Source organism: Phaenicophaeus curvirostris, chromosome 1 (assembly GCF_032191515.1).
Source record: "Phaenicophaeus curvirostris isolate KB17595 chromosome 1, BPBGC_Pcur_1.0, whole genome shotgun sequence".
In the NCBI taxonomy this organism is placed as follows: Eukaryota; Metazoa; Chordata; class Aves; order Cuculiformes; family Cuculidae; genus Phaenicophaeus; species Phaenicophaeus curvirostris.
Genome location: NC_091392.1, coordinates 93,305,824 through 93,320,413, shown reverse-complemented (window position 1 = coordinate 93,320,413; position 14,590 = coordinate 93,305,824). Strand labels below are relative to the sequence as shown.

At 36.4% G+C, this 14,590-nt stretch overlaps 1 protein-coding gene across 4 annotated transcripts in view; it reads right to left on the bottom strand.

The window, feature by feature from the left end:
- Positions 1-1,273: 1,273 nt before the first annotated feature.
- ALCAM (activated leukocyte cell adhesion molecule) overlaps positions 1,274-14,590 on the bottom strand; it is a 129,479-nt gene continuing 116,162 nt past the window's right edge. The window contains exons 12-16 of one of the 4 annotated variants that reach the window (XM_069868552.1): positions 13,273-13,401; positions 12,542-12,580; positions 12,122-12,239; positions 5,012-5,126; positions 1,274-3,339 (exon numbers count right to left, since the gene is read on the bottom strand). In XM_069868552.1, coding sequence (XP_069724653.1) covers positions 5,039-5,126; positions 12,122-12,239; positions 12,542-12,580; positions 13,273-13,401 — 374 coding nt within the window. In that variant the 3' untranslated portion in view covers positions 1,274-3,339; positions 5,012-5,038. Of the gene's footprint in view, positions 3,340-5,011; positions 5,127-9,845; positions 10,184-12,121; positions 12,240-12,541; positions 12,581-13,272; positions 13,402-14,590 lie in introns of those variants that run through there. The other 3 variants (XM_069868536.1, XM_069868544.1, XM_069868559.1) reach the window with 3 other exon arrangements.

Below are 14,590 nucleotides of genomic sequence, written 5' to 3'. Positions count from 1 at the left end.
GAATTTAAAATTACATATTTTTGTATGTATTTTAAAACAAGACAGAATGAAAAGTCTCTGTGTCCAGAATAAGGTGTAACATATTGCCTAAGCCATCTGTAATGCTGGGTTGATGTTGGCAAGTTGTGGATAATATAAAGGAGCAGGTGTGGATTGTTTGTTTTTCTGGCAAGCAGTCCAGTAAGCGTTTAACAGTAGCTAAGGCTCTGACCAGCTGCTAGCCCCAGCAGAGCATTAGCTGTAGGTACAGTAAAGCCCTAGAACAGATGCTGTTCTGTAGCACTTAGAACCAGTAAAAAATGTCCCTGATATTTTGCTTTTTGTTGGGTTGTGCCAAAGTGCTTTTATTGTTTTCCGAATACCTCACCTCCTGACTGCACCGCTATCATATTTCTGTGCAAGTGTGGTACTAGTGGCTCATATCGACTGCAGTAGAGCTATACTTTGGGTATTAGTGCTTTTGGTGACTTCCACAGTTGCTTGGGAAGCCCATATGGTATTTTTGCAGGACACTGCCTTTGCAACATGCAGACAAAGCTGTTGAAACTCAGAGGCTATTTTCTATACAGCCATGAACAGACATCATGAACTCTTTTATTTCCCAACCTTCAAACAGCAAGACCGTCTGTCACCCACCTCTTGTCATGCTTTTAAACAATTTATGAGAAAAGTTTTTTTCTCCCCTTCTGCAGTAAATGGAATGGAGTTGAACTCCAGAGTGATGTACAAACTCAGACGTTAAGATTTTCTGCTAGGGTATTTTTATTACCAGGTCAGAAGTAGAGACCTGCATAATGAACTTTCGGAAGGTTCTGCATGACTGCCAGGCACACGCTTTTCTCTGAATGAATGCTTATAGTCTCTGGGTCGTGACCCTCAGGTCCATGAGGAGGCCCCACACACCCACCCCAAGACCCCCTGGGCTTTATGGAACTTTTCATCCCAGCCAGGCTCCATGGAGATTCATTTGCAGCGCAAGCTCTAGGTAAGTGCCCTGCCTCGCGTTCGTATACGTCCTTGTAAACTGACATCTGAGACAAGTGAATGAAGACATACTTCAGTTTTATTGTTGTTTAGGCATGGATAGAAACATTAATTCTTTTGCACTCTTGGTTCTTGAAACGTTCCTATAGCAAACTCGGAGCAGTGAAAAACCCAGCTCCCAGGACTGATGATTTAAAGTGCATAGGAGATCTAGCAGAATCCCAAAAGGTGAGGAGTTGGTTTTATTCCTTTTTTGAAGCTGTGGAAGTTGAAGCACTTTTTTTTCCTCTCCTCTCCCCTGTGTTCCCCAGACAGTGGTATGAAAATTCTCAGCCCTTCCCTATGCTCTTTCCCTTATGATCTTTGGAGGTTTCTTCTCTGCATTTAAGAACTATTGGTAGTGTTATAAACAAAGACAGGTGATGCTTACACACTCCTTCACAGGAATCTTTTACAATTTTTCCTGTTTACAGTCACGCCCACTGCATGTTTTTTTAAAAAATGTGTATCACTTGGCAGTGTTCTTCCACCAAAAGAAAAAGATATATTTCTATATAAAGTAACTTTTTTGTGTGTTCACGTTTTATTTTGGAAAAACAGGTGTCTAAAAATTTTAGAATTTTTTTAACAAAATTCTAAAAAGAAAAAAATCACAATATTTACAGAGATAACAGAATGGCTTAGCCATGCAAAACAAATTACTTTGGTTTTTTTCCCCCCATTTTACTTTGGTTTAAATATTGACCAAGATCATAATTTTTTTTTTTTTTGCCAAATAAAACAGTAACAAATCAAAGTTTAGAGGCATATAACATGATTTCCCTCTAATATTTTATACAGCATAGAGTTTATAGGACATCTTATGTATTTAATCCATGCCAATGCACTACAGGAAGCTTTTATTAAGACATCAGTCACTACTGCCCAGACATTTAACATTTTACAAATTTACAAGTAACAGTTTTCAGTTTTCTTCCCCCTAAATAATGCAAAAGTGGCAAAATACATTTCCTAACGTCCATCTTTTTCTTTTATTTAATTATTTATTTTTGCCTACCAGACTATAAAAACTTACTTTTTCCCTGGATATTTGTAAATGGAAACCTGATCTTCTGCTTACTCTACTGCTCCTCTCCATCAAAGCTGCCCATTACTGTCTTCCAGAAATTAACCTTCTCCATAAGATGAAACTTTTCTTCCTTAAGTACAACTTTCTATTGACCATTTATCCCAAAACATTTCCTTGTCAGTACCATTCTAAAAATTCCCTCAAGCATAAAACATGTTTATAAAGTTACAAACTTGAATTAACTAAAGATACATAGACATTTCATTGTTACAATTATATGTACTGTTTGATAAATTAGGTACCAGTTAAAAACACTAAAATTATCTCAAGGTGCATTCAATATCTGTAGCATAGTTAACAAAAACACACAAAAAATATATATATATATTCTATTTTTGTGGAAAAAATGCAGCTTTGATATGACCACTTTTTAAAAAAAAATTCAATTCTGATTGGTGTCTTTTTGAAATGAAGAAAATGTACAGTACTTTAAGGCAGCAGATAACATAAAGGAATCAACATTAATCCAGAATTCCAGTTCCTTATTTTAATTCTAACATGAAAGACGCTGATAATGTATCGATAAAATGTGTGATTTGCCCTAGACGAAAAGGATAATTAGCCACCATCTACACGTAGGCTAGGAATTATTGTGTTCCTTGCTCAATATCCAGCCTTCTCGTGGAAACTCTTTATTCCCTTTCTGACTGTTTAGCTTTGCATGGTTTTTTAAAAATTCACTTTTATTAACAACTTATTCTTGTCACAGCTGTCACTCTTCCTCTTTTACTGTGATTTCAAAGAACGAAAGGGAGTTTGACATTTTCCTTTAAGACAATCTTACACTCTAGGTACTTGCTACAAAACAGAGGCTTCACTGATAGCAATCAGAATTAGACATGTACCTGCTCAAAGGGTGTCATAAAAACAATTGAAATAAAACCATTACACTATACATCAGATTAACAGCAACTCCCAGAACAAAGCCTTACAGTGTATAAAAATAGCTACGTAAAAAATTTACATAAAGGCAAACAAAAAGAAATCTTCAGTGCAGACATTTACAAAAAATATTTCAAACAGAACACAACATGGTGACCTATTATCATGGCTATTGCCAAAATTAGTTTGTGGGGTTTTTTTTAGCTTGAGATAATTGTGTCTAAAATCCTTTGAAAACTTGGTAGTATGATCTGTTTAATATTTGAACCATGAATAGCTGTCATTTCTTTGTATATACTTAAATACAATCCACGTTCATGCTTCAATTGGTCTATATGTATTCTCTGAAAATATGAAAGACAAAGCCAGTTAAAACATTTTTAATATGTTAACCAACATTACTCAGTATCTAACCTTCAAATAAACAGCTACACAAATAGTACTTTTTCCTGGCTTTCAACGATGAAAATACTTTCTTTCATTATAAGAATAGCTGTTGCAATACTGTTCCTGGTAATTCCAGTAAGTTTACCTAGTAAGCAATGGATTTTTGGATAAGCTTTCCTTTATGTAGATCTATTGATCTGAAGAAATAAAATAATTAAAGATTGTGCTGAAGGCACAGAATATTACTTGAACTCTTATGTTCACTAAATACCCTCAGCTAACTTCAGCTCCATCTAATCACCTCAATACTGCAATGTTGCAGAAGGTACCAAGTCTAGGAAAAAAAAAGTACAAAACGAGTCCTAACCAAAAAAGATGACAGAATTTCCTACAGAATTGTAGTAGAAATGCTGGGTATTTACAGTGCAAATTTTTCAAAATCCACATTTATTTTCCACTTTTAAATCATTCATAGGGCAGAATTTTGGTATTCCCAACTCTCTCTTTTAAACTAGTAAAAAAGTGCATACTACAATGCTCCATTTCTTTCTGTACTGCATAATCACTCTACTCAGTGAATTCCAAATAATTAATGCAAAAATAGTGCTTTGTACTTTAAAATTTCAGACAATACTAACATATTGAAATTATTAATAAAGACAGTCCTCCTTATTTAAATAAATATCTCCTTATCTAAATGCCCCACCACTGAACTCTTACTATTGTCAATTTTCAGAACATTTATGACTAAACTCAAGAAACCCCAATATGGTTAGCTACTTTCCACACTGTTGTACCACAGTGTTAATTTAAAATGGCCTTAGTTGGCAGAGAAAAGTGGTCTAAATCTCTGCATTGGGTACGAAGGGGAGAGATACAGCAGTAGCACATATGTAGCAGTGGTGTATATAAATGTGAACACTGGATGGTGCTGTTGGTGCTCTGTAATGCTCCTGTAATTCCTCACAGAACTTCTGCTTCTGCCTAATTATTTGTACAGACTTTATTTTATATAGATCTCAGCTGGAGAAACTGTCATACCTGTTGCATTGCTACTAACTTAATAGACATCATCCCCTTCCAGGGTGAAATTGATAACAGTTATGATTATGTTAAATCTTGAGAAAAAGAATTACTTTGTTCTAAGTTTCATGCCTCTTACAGTGATGACGAATAAAGCTGACCAAGGACTTAGAAACTGTTGCTTCCAGTAAGGGTATACGGTTCCTGTTATTTCAAGTCGTTATTACAACTTAAGACTTTCTAAACTATACCTAAGCACACTCTTCACACACACACATACACACATATACATACATACACACACACTCCCCCCTCCCTCCCAGTGATATATTATGCAAATTTGTATTTACATTTTCCCAAGTATGTGGATTAATATAAAGCCAAGTAATAAATTACGTCTAAATGTCAGGATTCTTTAATACATGCATATACGGGTATGAATTCTTAATTGGCCAGGGGCTTTAGTCTGTCTGTCCTAATATTGCACCACTCAAAATTACTCCACTGCCTAATGGCTGGAAGGTGAGCAACAGGCTCCATCCAAGACACCACTGTGATTGCTAGAAAGAACAATGTGGACAATGAGATGTTAAATATTGCACTTACCTGCAATGGTAACTGACACCTTTTCTCTTAAGTTTCAGATTTATGGTTGTTTTCTTCTAACTTTTTGTTTTCTTCTATATTCCCAAGATCTTTGTCTACATGTTTTGATGCTGCCCTATAATGGAAAAAAAGGTCATCTTTGCATGTCTACAGCACTTTTGTTCTATCCTCACATTAGCAACATTGCCTCTTCCCCTCTCTGTAAGACAGAAAACTCTTAGTTCTGTTCTGAGAAGAGCAATAGGCTTGCATATGTCTGTAGGCCAACAGAACTGGTTCCCCAAAAGCAGTAGTACTGCAGGAACTGTTGCAGTCGGGCTGTGTATCTTTGATTTACTTCTTGATGAATTCGAAATTATTCTGAGCTACCAGACATTTAGTAAGGTTAAACCCGTTGTGCAGCTCCATGTTTCTTGACAAATTAAGTATATATCTTGTTTCAATAAACAAGACTTTGCTCTAAGGCACACTAAAACATTACAAGTATAGCTAAAATACCCTGTTCAACATAGCAATCTTCTGTGTACTTGTAGTAAACTGATTTTCAGAGACCATGCCAAACGGAAGCTCTTTAACTATGAAGAAATTAATGAAAATTCTGGTAACACCTAAAAAAAAACCTGCTCTGGCTTTTAGAGCTGTGCTAGCCATGACTAACAAGCTTTGAGTAAAGAAGAGATTGTCTAAATGTTTAAGGTGGGGGGGGAAAGAGGTATATCTCGTTTAAAATAGCAGGACTTCCTTAATACAAGTAGTGGAGATGAATTAATGAGTTAAGTGCTTAGTTTAGCTTAGCACAATAAAACCACTAAGCCATTCATTTACGTGTGAGAAGCCTCGCTGTCTGCCAAGGTGAAAGAATCCTGCAGTGCTGCGATAACATTTTGAAGGCTACAATTTTTAAAATGTAAATGGGCAGACGTGTTTGAGTGGGACAAAGTAAATCCCTTGTGTCAAAGCAGATTATGGTACACACATTTCTCTATGGATAACTTGTTTCCCCTGCAGAACAGTAACGTGTGTTGTGACAGGCTCATGCATACGCTCACCCTTGCTCCAGGGTAAAGACTCATAGTGACACTGACTTGCAAAATACAATGAAGACACAGGTTAGAAGATAGTGTGACATGTCACGCTTGACACCATGCAGGTATGTACCTCCCAAATCTTCTGATCTGAGTTTTTGCTAGTGGATGTTTTGGTGTGCATCCTCCATCTGAGCAAAGGCCACTAGCAGTGACTAAGCACTACATGAGCCCTGAGTTGAAGTAACCTTGAACAGCACTGTTAAGAGAATATAGTTTAGTCCCCACCTCAAAAGAGCTTGGAGCGCAAGCACACCTAGCGCTCAGCACCTCTGGAAACACTGTTGAAATGCTGCTCTCAGGACTGAGAAGCAGCATGGGAAGTAGAGTGCCAGGGAGACATGGGATTCTGGGCCTAAATCCCACGGATTACATTGAATGGAACCATTCTAAAATGTTTTTGGTTTTAGAGTAGGTTATTTCCTGAGTACCTGTAAGTTTTAATGCTTCAAAGCTGCACTGACCTTCTATCAGTCGTTTAGAGTGCCTCTGTTTTTGTTTGTGTGGCTGACAGGAACGTTCCTGTGCTGAGCTGAGCTTACTGCAAAGATCCAAGCTTATGCTTATGGCAGGCAAATTTAACTTGAAAAATGCTGAGATCATATAATAAAAAAACTTGTTCTAAAGTGGTGCATTTCTATTATGCAGTAACTCTCTAGTTTATTTTGGTATTCAAAACCTGAAACACGTGATATGCACAGAAGGAAAGGATGTAAGATGCAATGAAGAAAAAAATTCAGTGCTCGGATAGCGACTAAACTTCTGTGATCTTAATAACATTTCACAAATCTCTTTAATCCTAATAAAGAAACAAACCCTCAAACGAATCCTGTAAAATTAAAGAACTTAAAATAGAAAAAATGTTTGGTTTTGGTAGCGCACAGGATTTGGCTTGTCATGGCTTTCCATAAATAAGCCTTCCAAAACTGGAGACAGTGGTGAATGAGATTAAAAGCTGAAAGAATCAGGACTCTGGCAATTACCTGAGCTGAAATGAGTTGGAGGCAAAAAAGCAGTATCATGCATATCTGCCCTCATGTAAGTCCTTCTGTCTGGTCTTGGAGACAAGAGAGCGGGCTGGATAGACTATTGGCATGTCTCAGTTTTATTCTTTTTTTTTGGCCTCTTATCAAGAGTCTTACAGTGCCCAAGGCAGACTGGATTTCACGTGACCTGACACTTAACAGCAGAGGGAACCGAAACTAGCATCACTAGTCTATGGTTAGGTTAAAATTACTTGGTGACTCAAATGTGGGAGGTTCTGCAATGTGATCAGGTTTTGATTTTTCAAGTGTTCTATTTTAGTCCTGCATTCAATGAAACTGTTCCTGTTGCTAAATGTCACCTCTGTTTTCCTAAGGCCAGAAAGGGTGAAAATAGGAGATTTAAAAGGCAGCACTATGATTTTGAATGAGGCAGGCAATCCAGAAGTCTTTTGGAGGATGGCATGTACCGCTTGCTTGAAATGAGAGCAGTAGCAGTTTTTCATGTCTGACAATCAGATGGATTTAGATTCTCAGTGACAGACACTGAAATACTGCAGTTTAATTTTGGTGGTTCAGTGTCTTACTGGCTTTTTTTGTTTGTTCCCCAAACACTGATATCTAGGCAGATTCACCATCTCAGCTCAAGCAATACTGCTGCCTTTTTCACTCTTACCTAAAGAGAATTATTAAAAGATAAAAGAGTGATTTTGCACTGAGTTGCAGCAGTATGATCCACTGGCAGTGCTCTGCCAACAGTAAAGGAATAGGCCATGTTGGCACTGGACCAGTCCTCAGAGCTCGACAGACGTGGCCTGTGTTTATAACAGAGAAATGGCTCAAAACATGGTTTCCATCACTTCCTGGGGTGACTTGAGGCACAGGACAAATGGTCCTTTGCCAGCTCAACATTCAAAACCAGTTGTTCCTTATGTTTTCGTGCATTAAGTCCTGTCAGCTTGCTCAAAAGCCATTTCCTGATGATACCTGAGCAGCTGGGTAACACGGTCCAGATGGATAGAAATATTCCCAAGGACTTGCCAAAAAGAGCAAGACAGCCAGCTCACTTTGCCCAGGCCACCTCACACTTTAACATTATCTACAGCTCCACAAACAAAGCTTATGACTTAGCCTGCTCTGGCCATAGTGTTCTGAAGAATGAGGAGCCGGCTGTATGAAAATGAGTTTACTTATGTCTCTCTCAACTGTTTTTAAATTCATTTGTAAAACATGGATCTTTCCAAGCTCTTGTTAAACTCATATTTTAAGTTTTCTATGTTTGCTCTTCAAGAAAATAATTATCCTCGGGGAATCCTAATCAAAATGTCTCTATGAGTATTAACCAAGGTGAGGATTTTAGTTTTCTTTGGAGAGTGTGTGCTCTGAAGGCCCACTATTTTCATGGATTTTGTTCAGACACTGTTCATACCATTGGTTTTAATAAAGACCATTTTTCATCTCAATTGTTTTGCCTGCTGTAGAGTAAATACTGACTGCATAGAGATGACTCAGAAATTATTGTTGGATTTTAATTCCTGATTTCTTTTAATCTTGCAAGTATAGGCCTCACCTTCAACACTTTTTAAAGTGTAAAATCTGCAGTGCTCTTTGTCCTTGTTACCCAAACTTGCAATAATGACAGGTAAGAGAACACACATCAGTGTAGTTCTGGGTGCTGAAGCAAGAGCCGCAAATTTCATTGAAGTGTGTGTTACTTTCAAAAGGCATGTTAAATGTTCAGCTGCACTGCTGAAAAACAATTTTTAGGAGCTAATGGTGTTATACATTCACATCTGGATTATCTGCAACCTCTATTTACCTCAATCTTGACTTCCACTTCCTCCAATTATTTTCAAATTTCCATCAGTATGAAAAAAGACAATATTGGAAAAAATATTCTAGTCATCAAGAATTGAGTGATCACTTTTTAATTTGTGCCACTTTCATAGAAGTTCTGTGACACAAACTTTCACTTTCAGAGATGTTTATAACACTATCTTTTCTCTGGAAGAGAATTGCACAAAGAACAAAAAAAATGCTAATTCTTGTTCAAAACATACCGTGAGTTTCCTATGTATTTGGCCTGCCATGTTTGGATTCATATGCTAGTTTCCTATAAAGTATCAGAAAAGCAGAATTGTTATGCTTCAAGTGTTCAGTTTCAGAGACACTTGTAGCCTTCTTGATTACCCTGACCTAAGAATTTCAAGAGTTTAGTGTGCTATGGTAAGAACAACCTTAAAACTGCTGCTTTGCTTTCATTTCCTCAGCTGACTTTTCCCTCACTGCATTTTTAAAACATTTCAACCTTGATCTAGTGTCACGTGACTTGAAATTTGTACACCTCCAAGCCCAAGGAGCAAAAATGGGGCAGAAGTCCAATCCACACACAGAACTTCTGTGCCTAGAGAACAGGGATAAAGTGGGCTGGGTACAGTATTTTCATTTTAAACTTTTCATTTGTTCTGTACTCATGTGTTTCTGGCAAGGTGAAAATTCCATATATGAAGAATTTACTGAAGATAGGTGTCCTGGAATCACTTGACTGTGTCTGACAAAAATTAGAAAGATTCTGAAGAGCTAAGTTATATTCTGTTTGCTGCAAATTAATTTAAATAATGTAAATTATTAGTTTAAAATAATAGCTTAATTAGTTTAAATTAAACTAGTTTAAATTTGTTTAAAATATCCCTTTTGGAAAAAGGAGAAAACTATACAAAACAAGTCTTTGGCCGTCTGCTCAGATGAAGGAGAAACACAACATGCCGGGGTAGGTAGCCTCAACTTTTTATTCAAGATGGGGCTGGCTGAAGGATGTGGATTACGGATGAGTGTCTGATTTGTGGGATAATATACATAGTGAAACAATACCTGGCAAAAATCATCTTTTGCATCAAATTGGTGCTGAGGCAGTGAATAACTATATAAGTGAATTATTGTGAATATATTCCAAGGCTACACATTTAATTCCTACTCGGTGAGGATGACAAGACAATAGATTATACAAATCACAACACCAATAATGAAAACAGTGATGTTTTTCTTGCCTCGGCAGACTTGGAAAGTTCTGTTCTGCTGCCTTCTCAGACTTTCCTTTGGTGTCACTTCAGGGATAGAGATTAGGTGAGTTACTGCTCAAGACTGGGTTCAAAAAATAACTATTAACATTGTTGGCCTGTATGGAGATGGGGGGTTCTGATTAGACACATCTTGTGCCTAAAGGCGTAAGGTGGTTTCTGCCAACTCATCTTTGGTTTCTAGGCTATAATTCCTGCTGAAAACTTTTTCAGAATAGGTATTGACACTCTGCTTGCTCTTCCAAGTATGATATGCAGAAAGCAGGGAGGGTAACAACAGATCAACGTAAATATATGCTGAGAACAGGAGACTGTCAGTGACAATGCATTTTTAATGGATTGCAGAGGCCAGCAACCATGTATCAAATACGAAGACTATCATTTCACTATAAAGGAATTTTTATTTTGTTTCCAGTGAACCTGTTTAATCAATTCTAGCTCTAATTTTTATTCCAAGCTTTTTCAACAGAAGTTGAGCATAAGGAAAAGAAACGTTGCCCACTGAGAATGTGCTGTATCCTACCTGTGATGTTGAAAAGTTATCTTAAGTCACAAAATCATCTCAGCAAGGGATATACTATATTCAAAGATCCTGGCTAGCTCTCCCCACACTAGATAATGATACAAGAAAAGGTATGTTACCTCCTCTGCCCTCCTTATACTCGCCCTCTTGCGAAAAAATCCCAAACCAGTGAATCACAGTTTCATGATTCCACGTTCTCACATTCAAAAAGAAAGACAAAAGAAAATGACTGCAGATGTTATTACTCTAGTAGTAAATTGTGGAGGAGGAGCTCAACATTGTTAATACTTTTCAATTTCTATGAAATTAAGCGTAATCTTTGCAAAAAATATGTGCTTTTTTTCCCTGTATAATATCTGAATGTGGTTCTGTGCTTGGGAAATTTATAGCAATTCTTTATCTGAAAAACTACCAAAACCTGCTCAGTTATGGCTAGAGTAAAATCCCTCTGTATTATTCAAAAAGGAGTATTTGCAAGCAGATGGAGAATTCGTTGTACTTCCAAATCAATGAAAACACATTTGTTCATAGTAAAATCCCACTGGTATATTTTAGATCTCATTTGAGCTAATGAAAGGTCATAGAAAGAACAACTGAACTTTAAGACTGCTTCTATACCAGTAGTGGTTTGTGCATAACTACCTTAATCTTCCCTGTTAAGAAGCAGCTGTAAGGAACCCTTCAGAGAGCAAGCTGCCCTCGCTTCTCCTTGGAGACAAATTTATAGGGATAATGCCAAAAGGCATATAGTCATGGCCATCTTTAAAAGGATGGAAAACATAGTTACTTTTTGAGAACCTTCACTGTATTTTCTAAAGCGAGCCTGAGTAATAATAAAGAAATGTGAAACCAAGAAGGACTCACTGGCAAATCCTGTTCTATACCTAGGATGGCTAAAACACATTGATTTGGAAGACAGCTTCTAGTTTTCAGCAAAACAAGGTCTATCTTTACCAATTTTACTTCAGAGGTTTCAAAGTATATATGAACAAATGAATTAAAGATATCTCTTCTCCCTCTGAGATGATTTAGACATATTCTGTGATTTATTCTGTTTTTAAGGCAAACAAGCTACCCTTTTTCTAAAGGAAGACAGTTGCTAGTACCAGTAAAGCCACACAGAGGTAAAATCCCACAACTAAGTAGCAGGTACAATATTTAAATGCAAGAATCAGCACAGAGTTGACTGTCAGGAAACAGAACTTCATTACAGGTGGTGATCTATAAGAGTCTTGGAGCCCCACTTCCAGAAGATGAATCCTGCTAAGCATTGAGAAGACCTGATCAGAGGTACCCGATCTTTCTCTACTAAATGCACCTAACTAACAACTTTGACCCATTCAGACTAGTGGAATGCTGCCAGAAGGAAAACAGATAAACATACATTCCCACTTATGATTTTTGTTTTTCAACTTATTAGCAAGTTTTCCATAAATTCTTACTTTGATTTCTTCGCATAGAGCCAGTAGACAACACCTGCGATCAGAGCAACCAGCAGAAGACCAACGACAATCCCCACTATAAGCTTTGCCTGGTCATTAACCTTTTCACTGCTGTCACCTGAAGCAAAGAAGAAAAGTTAATGAGGTGACCTATGATAAAGTCAAGCATTATACTACTTCTAAAGAATTTCCATTAGAAACAAGAAAAGGGGTCAGAAAGTAAAAATTAAAAAAAACCCAGACATTGTTCTTAAAAAAAGATGTTTAAAGCTTCAAGAAAGTCACGTTCTTAGTCAATCACAGCACTAGCTATTTTAAATAGAGTCCAACTTTAAGGGACAATGGGAACTGAAATTGTTCAATGACACTAAATAGGTCTTGAACTCAGAAAGGGTTATGGAGATAGAAAATGAAACATACCATTATTATCCTCTGAGTCATCATATTCTGGAATACTTACTGAAATGAAAAATGTTAAAATTAAAGACAAAATGTGTTATACCTGAACACCACATTTAATTTCCTATTTGTAACAATGATAGAAACAATGAAACTTAATGCAGTATTTGCCAAAAAAGAAGGTATTTAATTTTATCATTAAGAATAAATCTTTCCCTTGTAACTATAATATATCCAACTGAAAAATCTTATTCAAAATGTGTAATATTAATCTCAGAAATCGTTCTGACTGAGCATTTCTGTGCTACCCTTCTAAATCTGTGGCTGATTTCTGTTCTGAATCAAGTCATACGAATAATAACAAACTGGAATTCGGGGAATAAAAGATGCTGTTAATTTAGTAATAAAGAAAGACTTTTATCTTCATAAAGAATGTATTATTTTGCAATATTTTTTCTATTATATTGTAGAATTCTGTTGCTGAATTATTTCCAGAAGTAAATAATATAATGCAGACAAGATACAGCTAGCCAAGAAAGTCATGAACACTAAGCGACTTCATCCAGAAAGCTATCAATAACTATTATATATTACTGATCCAGAGTGGAAGACAATTGCTTGACTTAAGATACAAGGTTAAAAATCAACATTATCAACATTACTATGCAGACCTACTCTTCATATGAGCATGAAGTGTGGGTACTTTACGTGAAACTACAACTTTAAGGAAAAGGACTTTAGAAGACACTCACTAGCAGAGACATTCAGGGAGGTCACAGTTCTTTCTAGCTGATTTTCTGCAATGCAAGTTAAAGTCACATTTTCCTCAGGAGCAATTACAATTTTACTGGAAAATTTTCCATTAACGTATCTGGTCTCCTCTGTCTGATAAGATAAAAATTGGAAGATTAGTGTCTTTCAAAAATGCATTACCTGTATTGCACATTGAAAATATTCAGTGGGAAATAATTTTCAACTAATATTACAGTTTTCCAAACAATAACAGAAATAATGCCTTATCGCATAATAGAGGCATTTCTGAGAAAGTTAACCACATTCTGCAATTGCTTTTGTTTCTGTTGACTATTTCAAAGATATTTAAAGTGATAAAATTCTTCAAGAAACTCCCCTACCAAACTTCTAAGTTCTCATTTCTTTCCATCTTGCTGTTTTTTATTTATATCTTTATAAGGAAGATAATCACTGTAAATTTTCCAGTTTCTATCATTCCAAATTGTTTCCACACTAAGCATTATTTTGCCAAGCTATGTGTATTTAGTGGTACCCGCAGCATCTGTTCTGTAATAGTAATGTGAAGCTGTTCATTAAATTTGCTGTACATCATTCTTAGTCTGAATACAATGTCCAGAGAAAATTATTTTCAAGCATTTATGTAACATCAAGACAATTCCTGCCCTGTAGTTTCAACTTAATGGATAAATCTTGACAGCTATGCATAAGTTCTGTAGGATTAAAGCAAAACCTAATGGAGTAATGAAATCTACAGGAGCACCATGCTTTTTGCTTCCAGTCTCTGACTGCTTGTATAGATGTCTCATCTACCTTTCCTGCTAAGGCAAAAGGTGGCAATGCTTTGTCATTTGGTAATCAATATGAAAATACTTCAGTTTACTTATTTTCCAAGTATTTTTCCTATTGTCTATGGGTGCTCTATACCTCTCCCTCAGGATGACTGTATTATGGTTCAGTTTCCAGTGAGACACAGAAGGTATAACCACACAAAAAACCCTATAAAAATTACGATAAAAATTGCAAAGCCCATAAGAAACTATATTGACCATATTCTCGGACTTTTACTTGCCACATTTCATTACATATCACCTCATTTATTCCTAGATCAGGTACCCATTTGCTTTCTAATGTAAGTTCTACAGTTCCATCACTATTTGAAAGTTCTTTACACAATGGCAAAATCACCACATTATCCATATAAAATGACTAAGTACTATCACTTAAAAATGCATATTTCATTTGTAATCTTTTCTTTTCCCTTCCAGCTTTGGCCTGCAGCCAGTGGATCTTCTGTGCCTTCACCTGCTCTATTCAGAA